This window comes from Lagopus leucura, unplaced genomic scaffold, assembly GCF_019238085.1.
Source record: "Lagopus leucura isolate 7727_CA_CO unplaced genomic scaffold, USGS_WTPT01 Super-Scaffold_100015, whole genome shotgun sequence".
NCBI lineage: Eukaryota > Metazoa > Chordata > Aves > Galliformes > Phasianidae > Lagopus > Lagopus leucura.
The window spans coordinates 11979189-11999169 of record NW_024962269.1 but is presented as its reverse complement, the minus strand read 5'-3'; the positions used below and the strand labels follow the sequence as shown (position 1 = coordinate 11999169).

The window sequence follows — 19981 nt, the reverse complement described above, 5'->3', positions numbered from 1 at the left end:
TCCCCGCTGCCTCGTCTCATGGGGAAAAGAGACGATCGGGAGGGTTTGGGAGGCGGGGGGAGGGGGGTAGGGAGAAGGAAGAAAAATAATAATAATTCAAACAACCCAAAACAACAGGGCGATGCAGGAGGGGTTCGCTCTGACAGCAGCCGTCAGACCACGGTGTTCTCCGTCCCTGGGGGTGCCCTGAAATAGCGGTGGGGGCACCTGAGCGCGCCTGATGCCCACTGATGCGTTGATGGGTGCGAGTGCCGGGGGGGTCTGCTTCGATCGCCGCTGCTGTGCTGGCATGGAAACAAGACGGGGGGATGGCACAGCCCTGAGGTGCTCACCTGGGGCGGGATGCATGGTCCAGCTGCCCCCCCTCCGCCGTCACCTTCCTGCCCTCCGCGGGTGCTGCAGCCTTTGCATCGTTGTTTCGGTCGCGGATGGTCGAGGTGGGGGGAGGTTGGGTTGAGGGGGGGCTCAGCAAATGGCTGCACGGCGACCAAATGGCCCGGCCCCGCACCGGCGCTGCCCCGTAACGCCGCTGCCCCCCCGGCCCCTACCCCCGGTTTGTTTGTATTGTGTCAGAAAAGGAGAGAATTTCAGAATTACAGCTGAAAACGCCATCTGTTTCCAATGAATCCCCCATAGTTTTTCACAATGTTTTTGGCAGATCTCTGCCTGCAAATTCCTTCAAGCCCTGAGTGCTTGTTTTTGTTGGGGGAGGGGAAACCGAGTCCACAGAGGCGGATTTGTTCCTTCCAAAACTCTCCAGTTTCTTTACCTCCTTTTTTTTTTTTTTTTTCTGCTTGCAAAAAGTGGAGGGGGGAAGGAGAGAAAGCAGGAGGGAGAGCGAACAGCCTTTGCGCTCTGCTCTGCCAGGTTTGTTTATCTTGCATTTGAGCACAAGTTTTCCCCTTTCCCAAATTTTATGCCTTTCTTTTGCATAACTGTAGGTGCAGCCGTCTTGCACACACATGCAGCAAATAAATAAAGCGCTGCTCTGCGCCCTCCTGTCTTACATGCAGTGAGCCCATCTGTGCCGTGCTCACGCCGAGCCCGTCCCCCCCCAGCCCTGCACAAACGCCTAGTTTGGGGGTTTAAGCCATTGCAGCACCCACAATGCCCTGTTGCGAGCGGGTTGGGGCTGTGAGATTTACGGTGCAAGAAAGAACTTGATACGCGATCTGCCCGCCTGCTTTGTTTGATTCTCCCTTCAGCAGTCAAATAAGGTGCAAAGAACTGGCAAAACGGGGCGATCCGGAGCCGGCGGGAGCAGGGAGCAGACAGATGGTGCTGCCCGTGTGTGGTGCTGGGGGGCCCGCTGCCAGCTCTGGGGGTGGGAAGATGGGGATGGGGTACAGGGGGGGGGGATTTCTTCCTCCTTTCCCCCTCTTGGTTTCCCATGAAGGATTTTGGCAGAGTCCCCAAAAAGGTGTCGCAGCCCCAGGAAGCCACGTAGTTCTCCAAAACCTGGGGGGACGTGGGGCTTGGTGGGCTGAGTCGCTGCCTCATCGAGTCCTGCCTTACTTATTTACTTGCGTAACCCCCCCTACATGCAGCTTGGGCTGGATTCTCAAGTGCACTGCTTTCACACCAATGACTTCAACCTGGCTTCAATTCCATGGAGGTCCTGGGGGGGGGGGATACTGGTTACAAAAAGCTACCGCTGGCAGAAGTCCTGCATGGGGGGCAGGATGGTGCTCACACCAACACTTGGGATGTTCATGGGTATTGTCCCACCCTTGTGTCTGGGGTGCCTCCACCTCCCAGCTGGGGCTGCACTGAGTTTTCTTGCAAATCGTTTTGAAAATCAGTCCAGTTTTTGCTCTCCCACATGTCCTTTAGTTCACTTCGGCTTTCCCAGATGGTGGCTTGCTTTGGCTGCTTCTGCCTTCAAAACATTTTCTGCCCTTGGTCCACCTGGGCAAAGGGGTGGATTCCCACAAAGGATCCAGCCCAGAAGTTTTTGTCACGCTGGCAAGGAGGGATGTGATAACAGCATTAAGCCAATATTGAGAAGAGGAGCTGAACCAACATCACCTGAGCACCTTGAATAGGGCCAGGGACTGGGAGGACACTGTCAGTGCTGGGAAGTGGGGAGAGATTCAAACGTCAGCCTGGAAATACATGGGCTTCCCTGTTGCACTGCATGCTGAGCTGGCCTTGTACCTGGATATGGGGTGGGCACTTTGCTTGTTTTTCCCCCACAGATTGCCTTCCCAAGATTCTAGGTCCTTGCTGACTGGAAATGGGGGAATATCGGGGGTGACTTTGGGTTTATATTGGCAGCAGCTGAGGTTTCCTTTTTTGTGGCCAATGCGGGTGTGTGTGTGAAAGCACTCGGTGCAGCCCAGAGAACTTCCTGACCTGGGGCTTTGGGGCTAAGCACCAACCTGCTGGTCCCAGAGAGCTGGGGCACGGTGACAGTGAGCTCTGTGCTCTCCCTCCAGCTCAGCCCTGGGTGAACATTAGAGGAATGGCAAGAAAAAAAGCAATGGCAATGGGGGTTTGGCACAGCTAAATGGGTACTCCAGTAAATGTGGAATAAGGGGGCCTAAAGAGCAGTTGGTGTCCTGGATGGTTTAAATGGGGCTGGAGAGAGCTCAGGGCTGCTGCAAGCTTGGGGTGGGGATGTAGTGGTCTGGGGTGGGATGGGGGATGCTCGGATGCGGCTGTGCTCAGATGTGCAGATGGGGCAGCTGAGGAGTCTTATCCTGGGGCACGGAGCACATTTCTAACAGGAGAGCCCCTAAGTGCCTTTAAAAAGCCTTGCAACCTGCACTTGGCAACAGCCAGGATTAAAAGAAGAGCTCCCATCACTGGGATATTTATTCCCTCGTCTTGTCCGTCAGCTCTCAAAATAACAGAGCGTTCGATTGTAGCCTCGAGATTGCTTTGCACTCAAGTGCAGCCTGGCTGAGTAAATCACTGCTTCACCAGCTGAAATTCCTGCAGCGAGGGGGAGAATTGAATTATGTCCAACTGCAAAACCAGATGCCATCCCCTTGATGAAGTCATAGGGCTCTGACTGCGGAGAACAAGCTGGCTCCTACAACTGAGCAGTTCTGTGCAACGTCCCGGCCGTGGTGTGCGGGGCTGCAGTCCCTGCGGATACGAGAACAGCAAGATGTGCAGGGTGCTGAGTCCTGCTGTGCACTGCATGAGCATCCTGAGCAGTTTGCATGCTGAGAGATTCTGGCCCTGGGCTTTGCAGCCATGGGCACGGCTGAGCACAAGGATGGGTGGGCAAAGCTGGGTGGTTTTTTGTTACTTTTGACCTCATGGGCTGTTTGGTCCCTGTGTTTCCCCAGCTGTGACCCCAGCATTTCTTGGGTGCCCACCTAGGTTTTGGGTTGGGTGCTGTGCCACCACCCCCCGCCCTGCGCTCAAACCAACGCCTCCGATGGAGATGCCGCAATTTTTTTGGCAGGCATTTAATTGTATAAATTTGCCTCATCCAGATTTATGTGCTCCGGGCTTTTCTCCATCTCCTCATTTTGTGTCTCATTTACCTCTGCGTTTGAAGGGTTGAAATTTCACAAGAGCACAGCGGGGATGATTATTCCTAGAGGGAATCCACACCTGTAAGCATTGAGTGCTTCCCTGCCAGCCCTGCTGCGGCCCGGGCAAGGGGGAGGAGGGTGAAGGACCCGCTGCCACACCTGGGGGGCCCGCGGGCGCTGGTGGGTGGCAGCTGTGCCTTCAAAGGCACCCTGGGAAAACAACTCGGGTGCACGGAGCGCAATGGAAATCCAAAGCAGATGTCTGTGGGGCTGCCAGGCCTGGGGTGGCTGGGGCTGGTGGCTGGAGGAGGTGGCCGAGGGCACCCGTGTTGCTGCTTTAGGGACAGGTGCTGTTGGAGAAGCTGGGGGTGACGTTTCGTATAGGGGTTGAGGGAGGAAAACCGCCTTGTTTTCCACTAGGCTCACCTTGGGTGAATCCCTGCCTGGCCCTATGTTCTTATCTGTAAAATGGAGCACTCCTCCAAGGTGGTTCACACGGATGTTGTTGGTGTTGGGAGAGCAGCCAGGAAAACCCGTGGTGTGACGTGGCGGGGAGCCGCTTTGTTAGTGCCCTTCTGCAGATGAAGAATCAAAGGAGCTTGCTTCCCTCGCTTGTCTTCCTCTGTCCACCAGCTCTCCGTCTGCATCTGTGAAGCAAAACTCAGCAACCCTCCAGCAGCAGCACAGCTCCAGGCTGCTGCTTTAACCCAAGCAGTAAAGGCACTGCTGAAGTTTGAGTCCCACAGTGAAGCCGAAGAGCAAAATGGGCCAACCTGCAACTTGCTGCTCCGGCCGTGAATCCTCATTCCTCCTTTCCGGTCCATCTTGAATGTCTCCAAATTTGCTGGGTCCTGTCGGAGCAGCATCACAACAAGCTCCAAAGCACAGGGCTGCTGCTTCTGTGCTGATGTCAGCTCTCCCATTTGGGCACTGGGAGGAGATGCGCTCAGCCCCGCTAAGCGTGCCGCAGTGCGGTGACCCGGAGCCAGAAGGGCCGATTGTGACAGGAACAGTCGTGGGCTTCTTCCACAGCATCTGGCAGTTCGTGGCCAGGGAAGGCACTGACGCTGCTGTTTTCCTGCCTGTGCTTGCCCCGTGCCTGTGATGCTGGGAGAAGAGGGATGGGGGCCATGAACTCGGTGCTGAGGACAACGGGGAGTTGGCTGTGGCAGGTCCTCCAGATGCTATAATGCTTGAGAGGGGAAAACTTCTGTGTTCTTTTTAGCACAAACAAACCGAATGGAGGCCCTTCCCCAGCATCCTTTTAAGCAACACAACCGCTGGGCTGAAAAATGCTGCAGACTCAACCCAGTTCTCAGCACATCCTTTATTGCATCTGTGCGTTTAATGCTTTTAATGCATTTACTGCTGCCTTGGCCTCTGGAAGAGAGCACGAAATGCAGGCTGCAGCGCCGAAGGTGCCTCAGCTGCGCCAACCTCCCCATGCACGCCCTTGCAAAATATGAGCTGCAGCCGTTTTAAGAGCCAGGTTTATTTTTCTCCTGCAGTTCCCTCCTCCCGGTTCTCCTCCCCCCACTTCAGCGCAACTGAAACCTGATCTAATCCCTTTGCACATGGGTAATTTATTGGTCTATTGGGCTTTTCTTGATGGCAAATTGCATTGTCTTTCTTCCTGGGTTGAGGCTTTGGAGCAGTTTGCTGCATTCCTGCAGCTCTTTTCTCAGAGCTGATCTTTCACACCCCCTCTGAGCACAGTCAAATCAGTTTTATTGGGCCTCTTTGTTATGCAAACGAGGCAATAATAAGCAGGCTATTATTCGGCAAGATTGGCTCTGATTAGCAGTTCAAAGGAGGTCGCTGGCGGAGCTCGGGGTCGGAGCTGGGCCGAGGGTGATGCTGCCCATCCCCATCCCCATCCGGACCCCAAAACCTCACAGGAGGAGATCTGCAGGAGGAGATGCACTCCGTAGGTTGTTCGAGGAGCGCTGTGGTTGTTGCAGCCCTTTCCCCATCGTTCTCCTGCCTGCGATGTCCATGCAGGAGCTGCACGCTCCCCGAACTGAGCCGAGAGCCGTGCCTTTCCTATGGAGGTGTCGGCATAAATATGTTTATTTAGATTACTTAAATAAATATGTGTTTAGGAGCCCGAGTCTACGTGCTCAGATGTGAGGCCAAAGGTAATTACGTTTTACTGTGTTCTCCGAAAAGGCCTTTTACTGCATGTGTGAGGCTTGCACATCTACACTTCAATTCATGTATTTGGAAAGGAGCGGGGTGATGTATTTGCATCACATGTGGGTGATGAAATACTTTCCAGCCCGTTAGTAACCAAGAGGATATTAAACAACATCTCTTAGCAGTGAACGCTTTAAAATTAACAGGTCTGGTTAACATGCACCCAAGACTCTTAAAAGAACCGGCTTTTGCCTACAGAAGCTAATTTCCAGTAATTCTCATTGCTGGAGAAATTACAGGAGAAGGGATGAATTGTTGGGTTTGTGCTGGTTTTCTGCAGGAGAGTGATTTGGGTAAATGAATTTTGGGCAACCTGATGCCTGACGAAGGGGCACTGATAATTAGAAGACGGTTAAAGTTTGGCTCTTAAAGTTGGATGTGTGTGTGGAGGAAGCCTGAAAACTTAACTCCTAGATCATGCAGCATAGCGGGGCATGGAGCTGTGCCGGAGGGGGGCACAGTGTGGTTCTGCCACAGTGGTCTTCCTCAACCTTCATGATCCCCTGTGGGCACAGGGGTGATGGGTCCACGGTTGGACTGGATGATCTTAGTGATCTTTTCCAATCTGAACGTTTCTGTGATTCTCTGATGGCAGCTGATTTTGGGAAGCACTTGATGGAATATGGTGAATTCACCACTGCTAGGCACACTGCTGGGGCTGGTGGATGGCCATGGCTCATGGATGGCCGTGGCTGGTGGATGAACTGATCCCTGTGTGCACAGGCAGAGGCGAGGTGAGCCTTGCAGAAAGCCTGCCGTGGGGAAGGGAGGCAGCAGGCTGATTGCAGGGCTGGGCAAACACCTTGCAGTGGGAACTTAAAAGTGCAAACCGTTTAGCTTATCTGGAGGATTGACAAGTGAGTTGATTGCCGTGTGTAAATATCTTTGTGGGAAACACATGCTGGTTACTAACGGACTTTTTTTTTTTACTGCTTCGGAGAAACTCGCTGGTTCTTTTTATGTCCTTACAATGAAGGCAGATAAAATCCACTTAGAAGCAGGACCCACATTTGTAAAGGTGATAAACTCCCACAGCAGGGGCATTGCTTTTTAGCCTGTGGTCACCTTGGGCTGCAGAAGTCCTCCTGGGAAATGCACTTGAAAAACCGCAGACACTGGGCTGGCAGAGTGGCTGTCATTGAATGTTTTGTCTAGCTTTAAACTTTCCCAGAGTGCCAGCCTTGACACTGAAGGAAATGTTGTCCCTTGTTTGAATGGCACTAAGCCCCTGGAAGGAGAAGGGAGGAGGCCAGGTGTCATTGGTACCACCTTGTCGTCAGGTTGAAGGTCCGTTTGCCACAGACCACAGTGACAGTGTCACCCAGAGATGAGGGTGTCATGCAGAGCTTGGAGAGCCTCTTCGGTTTCCTGCTCAGGAGGGGTTTGTTCCTGTGCTAAGTCATCTGTGGTTCAAAAACAGATCCATTGTGAGGAGATGGAAAATAGATTATGTGAAATTGAATAAACATCGCTCCCTGGCCCGGGTGCAAATGCACAGCCTGCGTGACTGTGCCAAAGCTGCTGCCAGGGGAAGGGCACGGCGTGGAACAGGACACGTTTGCTGCCCTCCGTGGTGGCTCTGTCCTGTGTCCCCAGCATGGTGGTGGTGGTGGCAGCCACGTGTCTTGCCCAGGGCTGAGTCACACAGGTGCCTGCACAATCATTGCATCCAACAGCAAGGCCGTTCCCGCCGAGCCCTGCCTGCAAACCCACAGCCATCCAGCCCCCCGTGGCCAGTCCACACCATAGCAAAAAGAGGAGGCAGCACCCCCAGGGCTTTGCCAAACCACCAGCCTGCTGAGAGGCACATCCATGGAGCAGCACGGCTGTGTGCAGCCCTGCTGTGCACCGCCCCATGCGCTGCTGCCACGGCACCTGGCTTGGAAATGTGGCCTTATATGGGGCCGCGTGCGAAACAGTGAGAAGGGGACGGGTGCCAAACCCAAGCGATAACATCTTAAAGAAGAATGCTCCCCCTTTCGGGCTCAGGGAGGGAAGAGATGGGCTTCCTTGCCAGTGTGGGTATTATTACTATTTTTTTTAACCCTGAACCTTATAAAGTGAGTGATCCTCAGTGGTGTGGCAGTGCGGGATGTGTTGGGCACAGAGCGTTGGGGGCTGTTTTGCAGCAGCAACTGCCCAGGAGCTGGACTTAATGGTCATTGAGCAATGGGCTGTGACTTCACTCCTGCTGAAGATTCCGTACAGCACATCCTGGTGTCTGGAACCAGGGCTGGGGGTCTTGAATGCCCAGGGATGTGTCCTGTTGTTCCCAGGGGCAGCAACATCTGTCTGTGTGCAGCCTCAGGGCACCCTTGAGCAAAGCATTAGGCATAATGGGAAAGCAAGGATCCTGTTGCCTGGTGCCACAGGCGTCAGGGATAGTGGTACCAGTATAGTGGTACCAGTCAAATTTCTGTGTGCATTTTAATTCATACCTTCCACTGGGAATGCCAGCACCAGCCTTCCCTTCTCCCTCTGCATTCGGGCACTGTGCAGCTATAGTATGAGCTGTAACAACCACAGCAGAAGTGTCAGCCCATGTCTCAGGTCCAAAGCTTGTTTTCAGGTCACCTCCAGCCGATGGCAAGTTACAGCGGGATACGAGGGTTTCCACAGTGCCTCTTGCAGGTTTAAATTGGACACTGCCAAGCTGAAACAGCTCCTGGGTTCTCAGAGCTGTTGCTAGCATCTGTGCTTATTAAAACAAGAATTTTAAAGCTGTGAGGAACCTGTCACCGTTTCCTATTTGCACTTCACTCTTCTTGGAAAGAGCACGCAGCCCAAGAGCCGGACTGCTGAGTGTTTTATAGCTTTGCTCTCTCTTTCTGATTTTCCAGCACTGACTGTGTTTAGGTTTCCAACACTGCAGTGTTTAAAACTAAAACACGCTGTTTTCCCTGCAACAATGCTGGGTTTTGTAACTTTCTTTTTAAACAAACGTGAAATGATTTTGGCACAGATGCGTTGCCAGCCTCCTTCTAAACAAGCGCCAAGACAGGAATATATGCACATGCAAAAGCATCTGGAAATAGTGGGGCTTTTTCTCTTGTTGCTCTGCTGCCTTTTGTGCCTTATCCCATCTCCGAGCCCTCTGAAGGGGTTTGATGAAGAAGAGAGGAAGGAAAGCACCATGAATGTTAAGTGGTGCGAGCCTGGGTTCACCCAGCAGGGCTCTGGATTGGCACAAGCAGTGTCTGCATGCTGTTCAGTGAACGCCATGTGCTTCTGCACAGCTGCGTTCAGCTCCGCTCCAGGGAAGCCACACAACCCTGGGGAATAGGCACTGGGAAGGGGAATTAAAAAATAACAAAAAGAGCAGGATCCAAATTTCCTTTCCCTTCCTCCAGCTTGCCGAGCCCGGCAGAGGCTCTGCTGCCTTCGGCTTCTCCGCGTGGGCAACAGCAAGCGGGGCGGCTGGCAGCCTGCACCCTGCTGTGCCGGTTTTTCTCCTCTGCGTCAGCCTCCCGCTCCCTCTCTGCATGGGTCGTGGTGGGGAACGGGCCTCCTGCCTCCCGCCCTGGGCTCCCTGAGCACCTGGGGGTGCACTGCAGCATGGGGTGCTGCTGGATTCGTGCACGGCTTCTCAGCTGCAGCACCAAACCTGGCAGCGCGGTGCCTGAGCTCGGATCCCGCTCTGCCCGGTGCTGGTATCACTTTATGTCTGGGGCGCAGTGACTCTGCTGGGGATGGGTTTTCCCATCTGTGGATTTTTGCCGTGGTGAAGATGAGGCAGAACACGCGGTAATTTGCCCCGCACCGTTTTCAATGTCAAGTGCTAAAAGGGCATAAAACCCCCATTGCATCTCTCCCACCACATTAAGAACCCCACTGCTTCTCCCACCACATTAGTGATCCTGCCTTATCCTGTTAATGAATGAGTCCCATTCTTCAACACCCTGTTTTCCCCCAGGAACATTCATCTGAAGGCCGGGTGTTCTTTCCCTTCTCGGCTTAAATCGGGGCACATTCTGTTGGCTTCCTTGGCTTTGATGCATGAGAGCTGGGGTCATGTGAGAGGGTCACGTCTGGTGAGCGAGGCCACGTCACGCGGTGCAACCAATGTGATGGGGCTGGGCTGCGGGAACCCGGCTGGGGGGTAGAGTTGGACCTCGACGACGTGCAAGGTGGGGACCACGCAAGCACTGACCCCGTTGTGTTTTCTCCCTGCCTCGCAGTGACGTCTCCATGCAAGATCCTCAAGTGCAACTCTGAGTTCTGGGCGGCCACGTCAGGTTCGCACCACCTGGGCGCAGAGGAAACCCCAGAATTCTGCACGGCGTTGCGCGCCTACGCGCACTGCACCCGTCGCACCGCCCGCACCTGCAGGGGGGACCTGGCCTACCATTCGGCCGTGCATGGCATAGACGATCTCATGGTGCAACACAACTGCTCCAAGGATGGACCCACGTCCCAACCCCGCCTCCGGACATTGCCCCCCGGGGACAGCCAGGAGCGCTCTGACAGCCCCGAAATCTGCCACTATGAGAAGAGCTTTCACAAACATTCGGCAGCTCCCAACTATACCCACTGCGGGCTCTTCGGGGATCCCCACCTCAGGACTTTCACAGACACCTTCCAGACCTGCAAGGTGCAAGGGGCTTGGCCGCTCATTGATAATAACTACCTGAACGTCCAGGTCACCAACACGCCGGTGCTGCCTGGCTCCTCAGCGACCGCCACCAGCAAGGTGAGCCTTGGGCACAGCTCGTGAGCAGGGTGCAGGTGCTTCCGAATGTCATTTCTTCCCAAAAGCTGTCTCTTCAACAAGTTGCCCATCTCCTTGGGGAGGATAAGAGTGGGAGTTCCTCTGCAAGCGGGTGTTTGGCTGTAAATATCAGCTGCTCATCCAGATTTTCCTCATCTGTCTCTACAGTTAGAGAGATGGGATAGAATCATAGAATCATTAAGGTTGGGAAAGACCACGGAGATCATCCCATTGACCCATCCCCACCATGTTCACTAACCATGTCACTTAGTGCCACATCACCACCGTTCTTGAACACCTCCAGGGACGGTGACTCCACCACTCTCTGGGCAGCCTGTGCCAGCACCCAACACTTCTTGAGAAGAAACTATTTTTCATATCCAGCCTGAACCTCTCCCGGTGCAATTTAGAGCCATGGCTGCTGTAACTTAGGGAGCAATACAGACCAAAGAATGGGGATGACAAATTTAAGTCCCCTCCTGAGGGACTGCAGATGTCTGTGCACAGGCAGATGGGGAAAGATGGCAGCACTTTTTCAGGGACACCTGAGGTCCAAAGAAACCCCAACAGCCACCACTTCTGGATGTGACTGTTTCAGCCTGAGCTGAAGCTGACATTTTGGTTTTGACATGTCCCTAATAAACATCCTTAGAGATAATTGCTGATGCTTGCAACTCCTTATTTACCAAAGAGTGTTAAAAACTTGCTGAAGCAGTGCAGTTAAATCTGGCTGGAGGGAGGTGGTCCTCGAGGACACAGGGACCTTCAATTCTAGTCTGGATCCCAAGGTCACCATTTTAATTGAGCCTTTTCACCCGTTATTTGCCTCACGGGCTTGTGGTGGCAAGAGATTAGTCATGAGATCTGCAGCACGAGCTACGGGAAGCATTCCTGGGCCACTGATAGTGGACCATGTGCTGTTGAAAGGAAAGCCTCTTCCTCCAAGGCACTCTTTGTATTTCTGCTTGACAGTCTGTGACTTACCCTTATGCCTTCCAGCCAGAGACAGGGTAGGATCCAGAGAAGGCAGCAGGACATCTGTGGGAGGGGTGGTGCTGCAAGGTGGTGCCTCAGGACACGGCCGAGGAGAGGACAGCAGAGCTGCCACTGGGTTGGGAGCATCTGGGGCTCAGTGGAAGAGTGGTGGGAGAGAGGGGCAGGGGCAGTTCTGGGCTTATGCTGGGAGCAGAGCGGCTGGGAGCCACCCACGTGTTCAGCCCAGGCCTTTGAGTTGCCTCCATTTTCCCCTTTGTATCACGCCTGCTTGAAGATACTGAATGCGTGCGGTTGAGATGGAGCACAACACGTTCAGGGGTCCAAAGGAAAAACTCCCGTTCGTCTACAAAGCCGGGGAAGGGAGGAGGCTGGGACTGTGGGATGTGAATACCATGGGAGCCAGAGAAACTCTACCACCTATTGGAGCCAGGCCCTGGGGGCGAGACAGTGCTGCATGCATGGGCATGCCACCACAGGCCTGTGCCTGGTGATCCTGCAGCCAGCTCCAGCTGCATGGGAGCTCTGCGTGGGGCCTGGAGATAACAGCACAGCTCCAGGTGGTGTGTTCAGTCCAGGCTCTGGGTCTTGGCATCAGTGCGTGGTGCCTTTACCTCCATGCTGAAGCAGGATGACCATATTTGAGCATGTAAAATTGGAGCACTATCTTGTCTGCGTGTCTAAAAGTTGGGGCAGCTTCTTAAGAGAAAGTGCCCACCCCTGAAGTGGGGGCCATAGTCCTAGCTAGGTCGAGCAGCAGCTTTTTCACCTCACACCTTGATCCTGGCGGTGGCTGTGTGCTCTCAGGCGGTCTCTCAGCTTGTAACCCCGTTCCTTTTTATCCTTCTGTTCCCACAGCTCACCATCATCTTCAAGAGCTTCCAGGAATGCGTGGAGCAGAAAGTGTACCAGGCGGAGATGGACGAGCTCCCTGCCGCCTTTGCTGACGGCTCCAAGAACGGCGGCGACAAACACGGAGCCAACAGCCTGAAGATCACCGAGAAGGTGTCAGGTCAGCACATCGAGATCCAGGCCAAGTACATCGGCACCACCATCGTGGTGAGGCAGGTGGGCCGCTACCTCACCTTCGCCGTGCGTATGCCGGAGGAGGTGGTCAACGCCGTGGAGGACCGGGACAGTCAGGGCCTCTACCTGTGCCTCCGGGGTTGTCCGCTCAACCAACAGATTGACTTCCAGACCTTCCGCTTGGCTCAGGCTGCCGAGGGCCGTGCTCGCAGGAAGGGGCCCAGCTTGCCGGCCCCCCCTGAGGCCTTCACTTACGAATCCGCCACGGCCAAGTGCAGGGAAAAGCTGCCCGTAGAGGACCTCTACTTCCAGTCCTGCGTCTTTGATCTCCTGACTACGGGGGATGTCAACTTCATGCTGGCTGCTTACTATGCCTTTGAGGACGTGAAGATGCTTCACTCCAACAAAGATAAACTGCACCTCTATGAAAGGACACGGGCCCTAGCCCCGGGAAACGCGGCTCCCTCGGAGCATCCCTGGGCCCTCCCTGCCCTCTGGGTAGCACTGCTGAGTTTGAGTCAGTGTTGGTTGGGTTTGTTATAGAGTTTTGCTCCTTCACGCTGTGGGGAAAGGGGAGCAGGAGGGGACAAGGGACAAGATGACTGCACTGGACAAGGAGAGATTGGAAAAAGGATCCGACAGGGAGCACGTGGATCGTCCTCAGATCTCAGCTCCTTTCCAGCACCCAGTCTTTCATCGCCCCAGCTCTTGCCCTGGAGGAACACTATATGCCCTGAGGACGTTTGGGAGATTCTGTTGGACTACACCTCAGGTGGTCCTTCCCCACTTCCCCTCACCTTCATCCTCCTCCTCTCTGTAGCATGAGTGCTGGGGAGCCCCCACCTCCTTGCACCGCTGCTCCACGGTCCCAAAACGCTCATGGTGACTGTGATGTTGGCGTGTATGAACGTGGCTTTGTGTTAGGGAGCCACAAGCGTAATGTGGCTGGGCTCCACTTTTTGGGGTGTGCTTCTTTTTGCAGCCCCATCGCTGCAGGAAGCAATGCAGAGCAGCAGGCAGGGGCCAAAATGGTGGGGCTGACCGCAGAAAGAAAAAAGGTATCATGGTGGAAGGAGGCCGTGATCCTCAAGCTACAGCTTGTGTTTTCTGTGGTTCAAAGGGCATCTGCTATTTTAGCCACTTCACCTGATCACTGATTCACTCCACAGTTTTATTCCTGGCTCCCTTGTCTCTACCCGGACCCGCTGAGGACTCTTGATTGCAACAGGAGAAACCTGGCCAGTATTCAAGCATTTTCTTTAACTTGTGCCCAGTGTCAGACGAGCTCCTTGTGCTGTTTGCTCCCCTAAAACTGGCACTGGGGAGGCTGCTCAGTGGGAGACCCCATCTGCACCCCCTCGGGCCCCGCATCCCCTTACCTGCCCGTGGATCAGCCAGGTCCTGAAGCAGGAGCATCCCTCTCTGTTTGCTGCTAGATCTCTGCTCCACTCCTTCTCCCAGGGTCATGACTTGCAACCCCATTGCAGACCCATTGCACCTTAAGCCCATCTGGGCTTGTCTCTGGAATGGGGCAATGTTAGAAATTCAGCCAGGAGACAGGATGCAGCAGAGGGCCCCCCCTCCCCATCTGCCCCCAGATGTCTGTTCCCTCCCTCGAGACCATTGGTAATCTCCTTCCCCCACCACACAGTGCTTCCCTTCTCCTTCCCGTATTCCTCTGTGGTTCACCTCATTGCTCACTGAACAAAACGAGACCACCTTTGGTCTGCACCGTGGAGACCTCTTTGTGGATTTTCCCTCCTTTCCTCAGAGGGAATTTCCCATAAGTCATCCCCCAAACATGCATCACTCTTGGGGGAACGTCCTGCTCAAGGGAGGTCTCTGGGCATGACGAGTCAAGCTAGCACCAAAAGAGGTGGGAATAGGCGACCTTTGGCAGTCAGAACTGGTGCCAAGAGGCAGCCTGGTGTAAATACTCAGCGTGACTTTTCATTGTGTCCTAACAGCTCTAGAGCTCCATTTGTAAAGCAGCAGAGAAATGCAAAAATTTGTGTCAATGGATGTAATTTATATTGTCTCTTTAATATATAGAGCCCTGGCATTGATCTCGTGTGACTGTACAGATGAGATGTAATTGGTTTTTAAACGTTTAAGGAAAGAAAAGAAACAAAAAGGAAAAAAAAAAAAAAAAAAAGATGTGTTTACTACTTTGCTCCTTGCTTTGTTTGCTGGTGCCCCAGGAATTCTGTTTAGGCAGGTTTTAAAATAAGGATATCGCAGTTTGACGGCACTGAGGAGACCAACTGCTGGGCTGCTGGGCTTCCCCACATGCTGACTGCTCAGCAAGGCTGATGGGGACGTTTTTGCTATACTAAATAACCAGACTTTTGTCTCCTGGAAACCCAAAAGCCACATTTTGAAAGGCAGAGAGTTTTTCACTCAGAGGAAACGTCCGTCTCTTGCTGCTACCCCATAGGTAACAGCCGTGGTGCGATGTGGTCTTAACTGACCAACCCACAGCGTGCCAACAAGTACATCCACCCCATAAGACCTCCCCTAATAACCCATCAAGGGTCATTTCCAGCCAAGGAAAGCCTGTTTAATTACCGCATGGCTCAGTCCTGCTGTTGGGGTGAGCAGCCCAGCTGGTGGTCGGCTGTTAGAAGGTGGTTGGGGTATCCCTATTTTAGAAGCAAACAGTGAAGCACTTTATTTTGGTTGTGTTCGACCCAGTTCTGCTTAGAGGTGAAGTGTGGCCAAGAAAGACCCGATCGATGGAAACAAAAAGGCGTAGGGAAGGGAGGGCTGTGACGGGATGGTCCCCACCTCCCTGCGCTCAGACCCACGGAGTGTCACCGCCTGTACATACTGTAAATTATTTATTGAGAGAAACGCAAGTAAAGTTTGAGGGTTTTTTTGACAATAAATCAGTGGGTCTCGTTTTGTTCCCGGTGTGTTCTGTGGTGCTGCTCGCCGCTCGCTGCCCCATTTCTGCCCCTTCCCCGAAGCAGCTCGCTTCAACCCATAATCCGAGGAGCCTTTCACACCTCATCCCTGCGCTGGAATTGGCCCAACCGTGCGGATCTCGCCCCATGCCGGCTCCCCGCAGCTCCCGTACGCCAGCAGGGCAGCACGAGGTCCGCGATCCCCCCGGGCGGCTTTTTGCTGGGAAGCGGGCGCCCCCTGCAGGGCCGGCTGTGCCACGGCACGCGGCGAACGCGCGGCCTGACGCGAGGCGGGGCTCGGCTCCAGGCACGGGGCGGGCAGGGGAAATGCTGGGGAACGGCGGGCGCTGCGCTGCGCCCTGACACGGCCGAGGGCGGTTGTGGCCATCGGCGGAGTGCACGTGCTTCGGGCTTCCATCCCTTTGGGCTGGGGATGGTCTGTGAGCGGATCAGCCTGACTTTACACCGCCGTGCCCAAATCCTTACCTGCGGCATCGTCCGCCCCGAGCTTCTCCACCTTCTCCCTGCCTACGAGACGAGGCAGCGCGGAACGAAGACCCGCAGGCTCGGCTGGGTGCACGGCGCTGTGCTCAGGGCAGGACGGCAGCCCGCCTCCCACGGCCCCGCTGCAGGGCCTCCAGCCCCTGGCCGTTCTGACAGCCCATCATTCTTTCCATTAGGAAACCCATTTTTCAGGGGCACGTAACTCAGCCATGAAATTTCACTCCCGGTCGAAACTTGGCTCGGTTCAGCAGAAGAGAGGCTGGAAAGGGGCGGACGCCGCGGCTGCAGGTGTGAAAAGCAAAAGCCCTTTTTACAATGAGCTCTTATAACTCGGCAGAAATGGCTTCAGTGCCTGCGCTGTGCCTCGCTGGGGAACTCGGTGTGAACGGGTGGAGGGGAAAAAGCAAAGTGAAGCAGAGCCCATCGCATCGCAGCTGGGGAGAGGGGGAAGGAGCAGAGAATGCCACCAAAGAACAGGGAACATAGAAAGGGGAATTGTCCCAATAAAGGGTCAAAAAGAGGACTGTGTACCCACAAAGATCCCAAAGAGCAGAAGGTTGGATAAACATCACCATCATCCTGGATGGAAACCAGCGAGGAAATGGCACAGCTTCTCCTGATCAGGTGGAAATTCCCATCCCAAGGGGTTTCCGAGTCTGGATCAACCCCTCCTCTATCACCTGAGGCTGCAAAATTACATAAAAGAGCTGAGAAGAACAACTTGGACATGCTTATTGCTGCACAGTGAAAATACCCATCCTGGCATGCAGAGAAGGGTCCCACAATCCTGTGACACCCCCAGTTTTCAGCACCCACCGCATTGCATCCAGTCTGGCACAGTTCTGAAAACCTCAGGAACACTTTTTAATATACAAGAATCAAAAGTACAGCAGTTTTACAATGTAGGAAAATTTAATACATACTATATAAACAACATATTTACATCAGAAATCACTAGGACAGTGGCATTTTTTTTTTTTTCCCACAAATATAAATTAATATTAATTACTGTTTTTTTAGTCAACAGGTTTAAAAGACTTTTACAGTAAGAGTCCTTCTCTCCCTGGAGGGAGGTGGAGGTGGGGAGGAAATGAGTGAAAGCAGAAAAATATTTGTGTGGGGGTCACTTAAACTGTTCACGTGAGGGACCTCAGAGAGCCACCTCGGTTGGGCACCGCACGGCCTGTCTGCTCTGCAGGACTCCATGGGCTGAACTCACAACATTTCCCAGGGCTCAGGCTGAAAAACGTTCTTCAGAAGACAAACGGATGAACAAACGAATGAACGAACGAACCAACAAACACACAAATGAACAAACAAACCCAACACATTGCTACTTTTTCCTGCAAAGAGGAGAGAGGAAACGCCACAGCTGGCTCAGAAGGAAGAGCTGCACCAGGTGCTGACACAGACACCGCAGTGACGTTTATGGCTGTGGATCTGTCCCCTCCAATGCCACTCACACCAAGCGACTACGTCTGGTCCCTATTTTGAGGGGATAAAATGTGTGCACGCACACCTGGGGAAGACTTTCCCTGCAAATGAACACATGAACGCGCAGTCCAGTGAGGAGCCATCCACTGTGAGTGAGCAAAACCAGGTAGCCAGGTAACCACGTTCAGTAGCAGAACGATGTGACTGTGGGGACCACTCTTTGCTGGCTACAGCAAAGCTTTTGCTGTTGCACTGGTTTCAAGAAAGAAAACCCAAACCACCTCATGCCTGGAACCTGGGACAAACAGAACCCTTCGTGCACGGGCACAGAAGTGCCTCTTGTTGGAAGTTTGAAGTTATCCTGCACCAACTGTAACACTGGTCTGGCCAGTATTGCCTCTTGCTACGGCTTGTATGGCACAAACTCTCCATCATGATAGCACCACTGTGTGAACGTGAAAAGAGCAATTGCTCCTTGCCCCTGTGAGGTTTCTTCCAATTTTACTTTAAAAGCTAATACCTCTGAAAAGAAAGGACCTCTTTGTAGAATACCACAGCAAGTGCAATCACAGCTTAGTGAGAAAGGCAGCAGCAACGCGTTGCCTCAACGCCTCCGGCACGGCGTGGACACATGGGGGTTAGTGTTGATTTGTGTGTGCTTTCCAAAGCACCTGGAGCAGGAAGGCCAGCCCTCAACACCCCTCAGACTATCAGGGAAAGGACATCACAGCTTATTAAGGTCATATACTGGCATCTTAACAGAGCCTCAACTTCTGCCCCCCACCAAGAAGAGCAGCCTGGAACGGCCTGATCTTTAATACTGAACTCTGGGAGACAAAGCATCCGCAGACACCACGCTCTGGGCAGCCTGGCTGTTGAGAGAGCCTTGTTCTTTGCAGGGATGCAGTTCTACTGACAAAGACCACACTGGCTTCTGATCAGCAACCTGTGCAGAACTGCTCCCCGCACTGCCGGCTGGACACTGTTCTGTATCATTTGCAATGACTCCAACACTTGGAGGAATGTTTGCTCTGCCCGCTGAGCTGGGCTTGCAAACCCCTCTTCTCCCTCTGCCACGCTGGGCCTCTAAAACATCTGCACCAGGAATTTTTAAGTACCAAGTCCTGAATTCCTCTTTTTTTTTTTTCTTTCCTCCTCACTTAAGTGCTAAGCCCGCAGGCACATCTCCAACTTGGACTGCTGAACGGTGGCAGAAAGGTGACAGGTGTGACCATTCCCAGACAGAGATCAGCTCACAGCACTGCCATTCAACTCTGTGCGACCACCCCTTATCTGTTGGTTGTAGTAAAGGTTTGTGATCACCATTTTATGAAGCACACAGAGAAATGACTTGCCCAGAATTAGGAGCTTCAGGGTCCCCAGATGCCAAGAGCCATCTCTTGTCCTGGTAACTCACAGCTCCCAGCCAGCACCTGTGTTAATTCCTGGATATCCAAGCTGCCCATGTCAGGAGAGAAGAGGGGTCTTGTTCCGAATTCCTGTGCCCTGTCCATGAGGAAATACTGCTCTCACCCTACTTTCTTTCCTACTTGTTGGAAGTGAAATAAGCCTTTGCTACACAAGAAGTCTGCCTTTTTTCACATATCTCAGAGTCTCCCAGAGTCAAGATTTGCTGATTCCAGCCCTGGATCCCCCTCTGCTCTTCTGTGGCAGTGGACACAATGGCAGACAGAGCAGAGCCAGTTTCTTGAAATGGATAAAGACACGAGAAATGATAATGAGTCCAGAAAAATGATGGATTGTCACCAGCATGGATCCAACTCCTTTGGAGTCACTGTAGGGACACAGAGTTCCTCTTTCAACCAAGCCCTTGTGACAACAACAGCTTGGATGCTGAGGGAATCTCCTATCCCTCCTGGAATATACCATCCATTGACCTATGCTGGTTACACACAAAGCCCAGCCCAACCAGTTTATCCCCAGTCCCAAAGCAGCATCTGTCACGTAACATCAAGACCAAGCAGGCACACAGCCTTCTGGCACAATCCTAAGCAGCACTGATCCGCCTTCTCAGTTTTGAGGAAACACTGTGGCTGAGGAAAATTCACCATGTGTCCGTCGGATTGGGGAAAACAAACCAAAGAAAAAGAATGAGGCAAGTCTGTTTCCAACGTTCAATGAGAGAAAGGGGGGGAAACAAAATGGGAACCCAAATTAGAACTGAGTCTTCCTCCACCTGCTCCTCCAAAATCCTCCTTGACCCAGCAAGATGATAGCAGCATGTTCAGAGTTTCTGGTTGTTGCATCCAAGTCTTTCCAGATGTGTTTCCCCCCCTTCTCAGTCGCTTTACGTTTTCCTCATGTTCCAGTTATAGTCTGGATTGTTTTTCTGTTCTAGCGACCTATCCAGAGGCGACCTGTGATCGAGAGGCGACTTGGAATCATGAGGAGATTTCTGAGAGGGGGGCGAGCGAGGGTCCGATATGGAAGGGTGAGGTGGAGGAAGGGGCTGTTTGTAGTCTCCCGGTTTGTCTGTGTGGAAGGACCGGTAGTGGTCCGAAGGTCCTTGGCCATGGTACCCCATGGGCGGCCTGTGATCAGACATCCGTCGGAAATCCTGCTGGTGGTAATTCTGAGGCCTGAACTCGTCGGATCGTCGGCGCTTGGAGTCGTGGTGGTGCCTGCGGAGAGAAAACGGGTGGATGGAGGTCAGCTCCCCAAGGAAAATGGCACTGAGGGACGTGACTTAGTGGGCACGGTGC

At 53.4% G+C, this 19981-nt stretch overlaps 2 protein-coding genes across 6 annotated transcripts in view; one reads left to right on the top strand and one right to left on the bottom strand.

Annotated features, from left to right (window-relative positions):
* RGMA (repulsive guidance molecule BMP co-receptor a) overlaps positions 1–15321 on the top strand; it is a 15721-nt gene extending 400 nt beyond the window's left edge. The window contains exons 2-3 of the mRNA XM_042876072.1: positions 9866–10377; positions 12247–15321. Of these exons, the coding sequence (XP_042732006.1) occupies positions 9866–10377; positions 12247–12957 (1223 nt within the window). The 3' untranslated portion in view covers positions 12958–15321. The remainder of the gene's footprint in view (positions 1–9865; positions 10378–12246) is intronic.
* Positions 15322–16667: 1346 nt separating this feature from the next.
* The window catches only part of CHD2 (chromodomain helicase DNA binding protein 2), an 83010-nt gene continuing 79696 nt past the window's right edge, over positions 16668–19981 (bottom strand). For all 5 annotated transcript variants that reach the window (XM_042875632.1, XM_042875633.1, XM_042875634.1 and 2 more), the window contains one exon: positions 16668–19900. In XM_042875632.1, the coding sequence (XP_042731566.1) occupies positions 19567–19900 (334 nt within the window). In that variant the 3' untranslated portion in view covers positions 16668–19566. The remainder of the gene's footprint in view (positions 19901–19981) is intronic.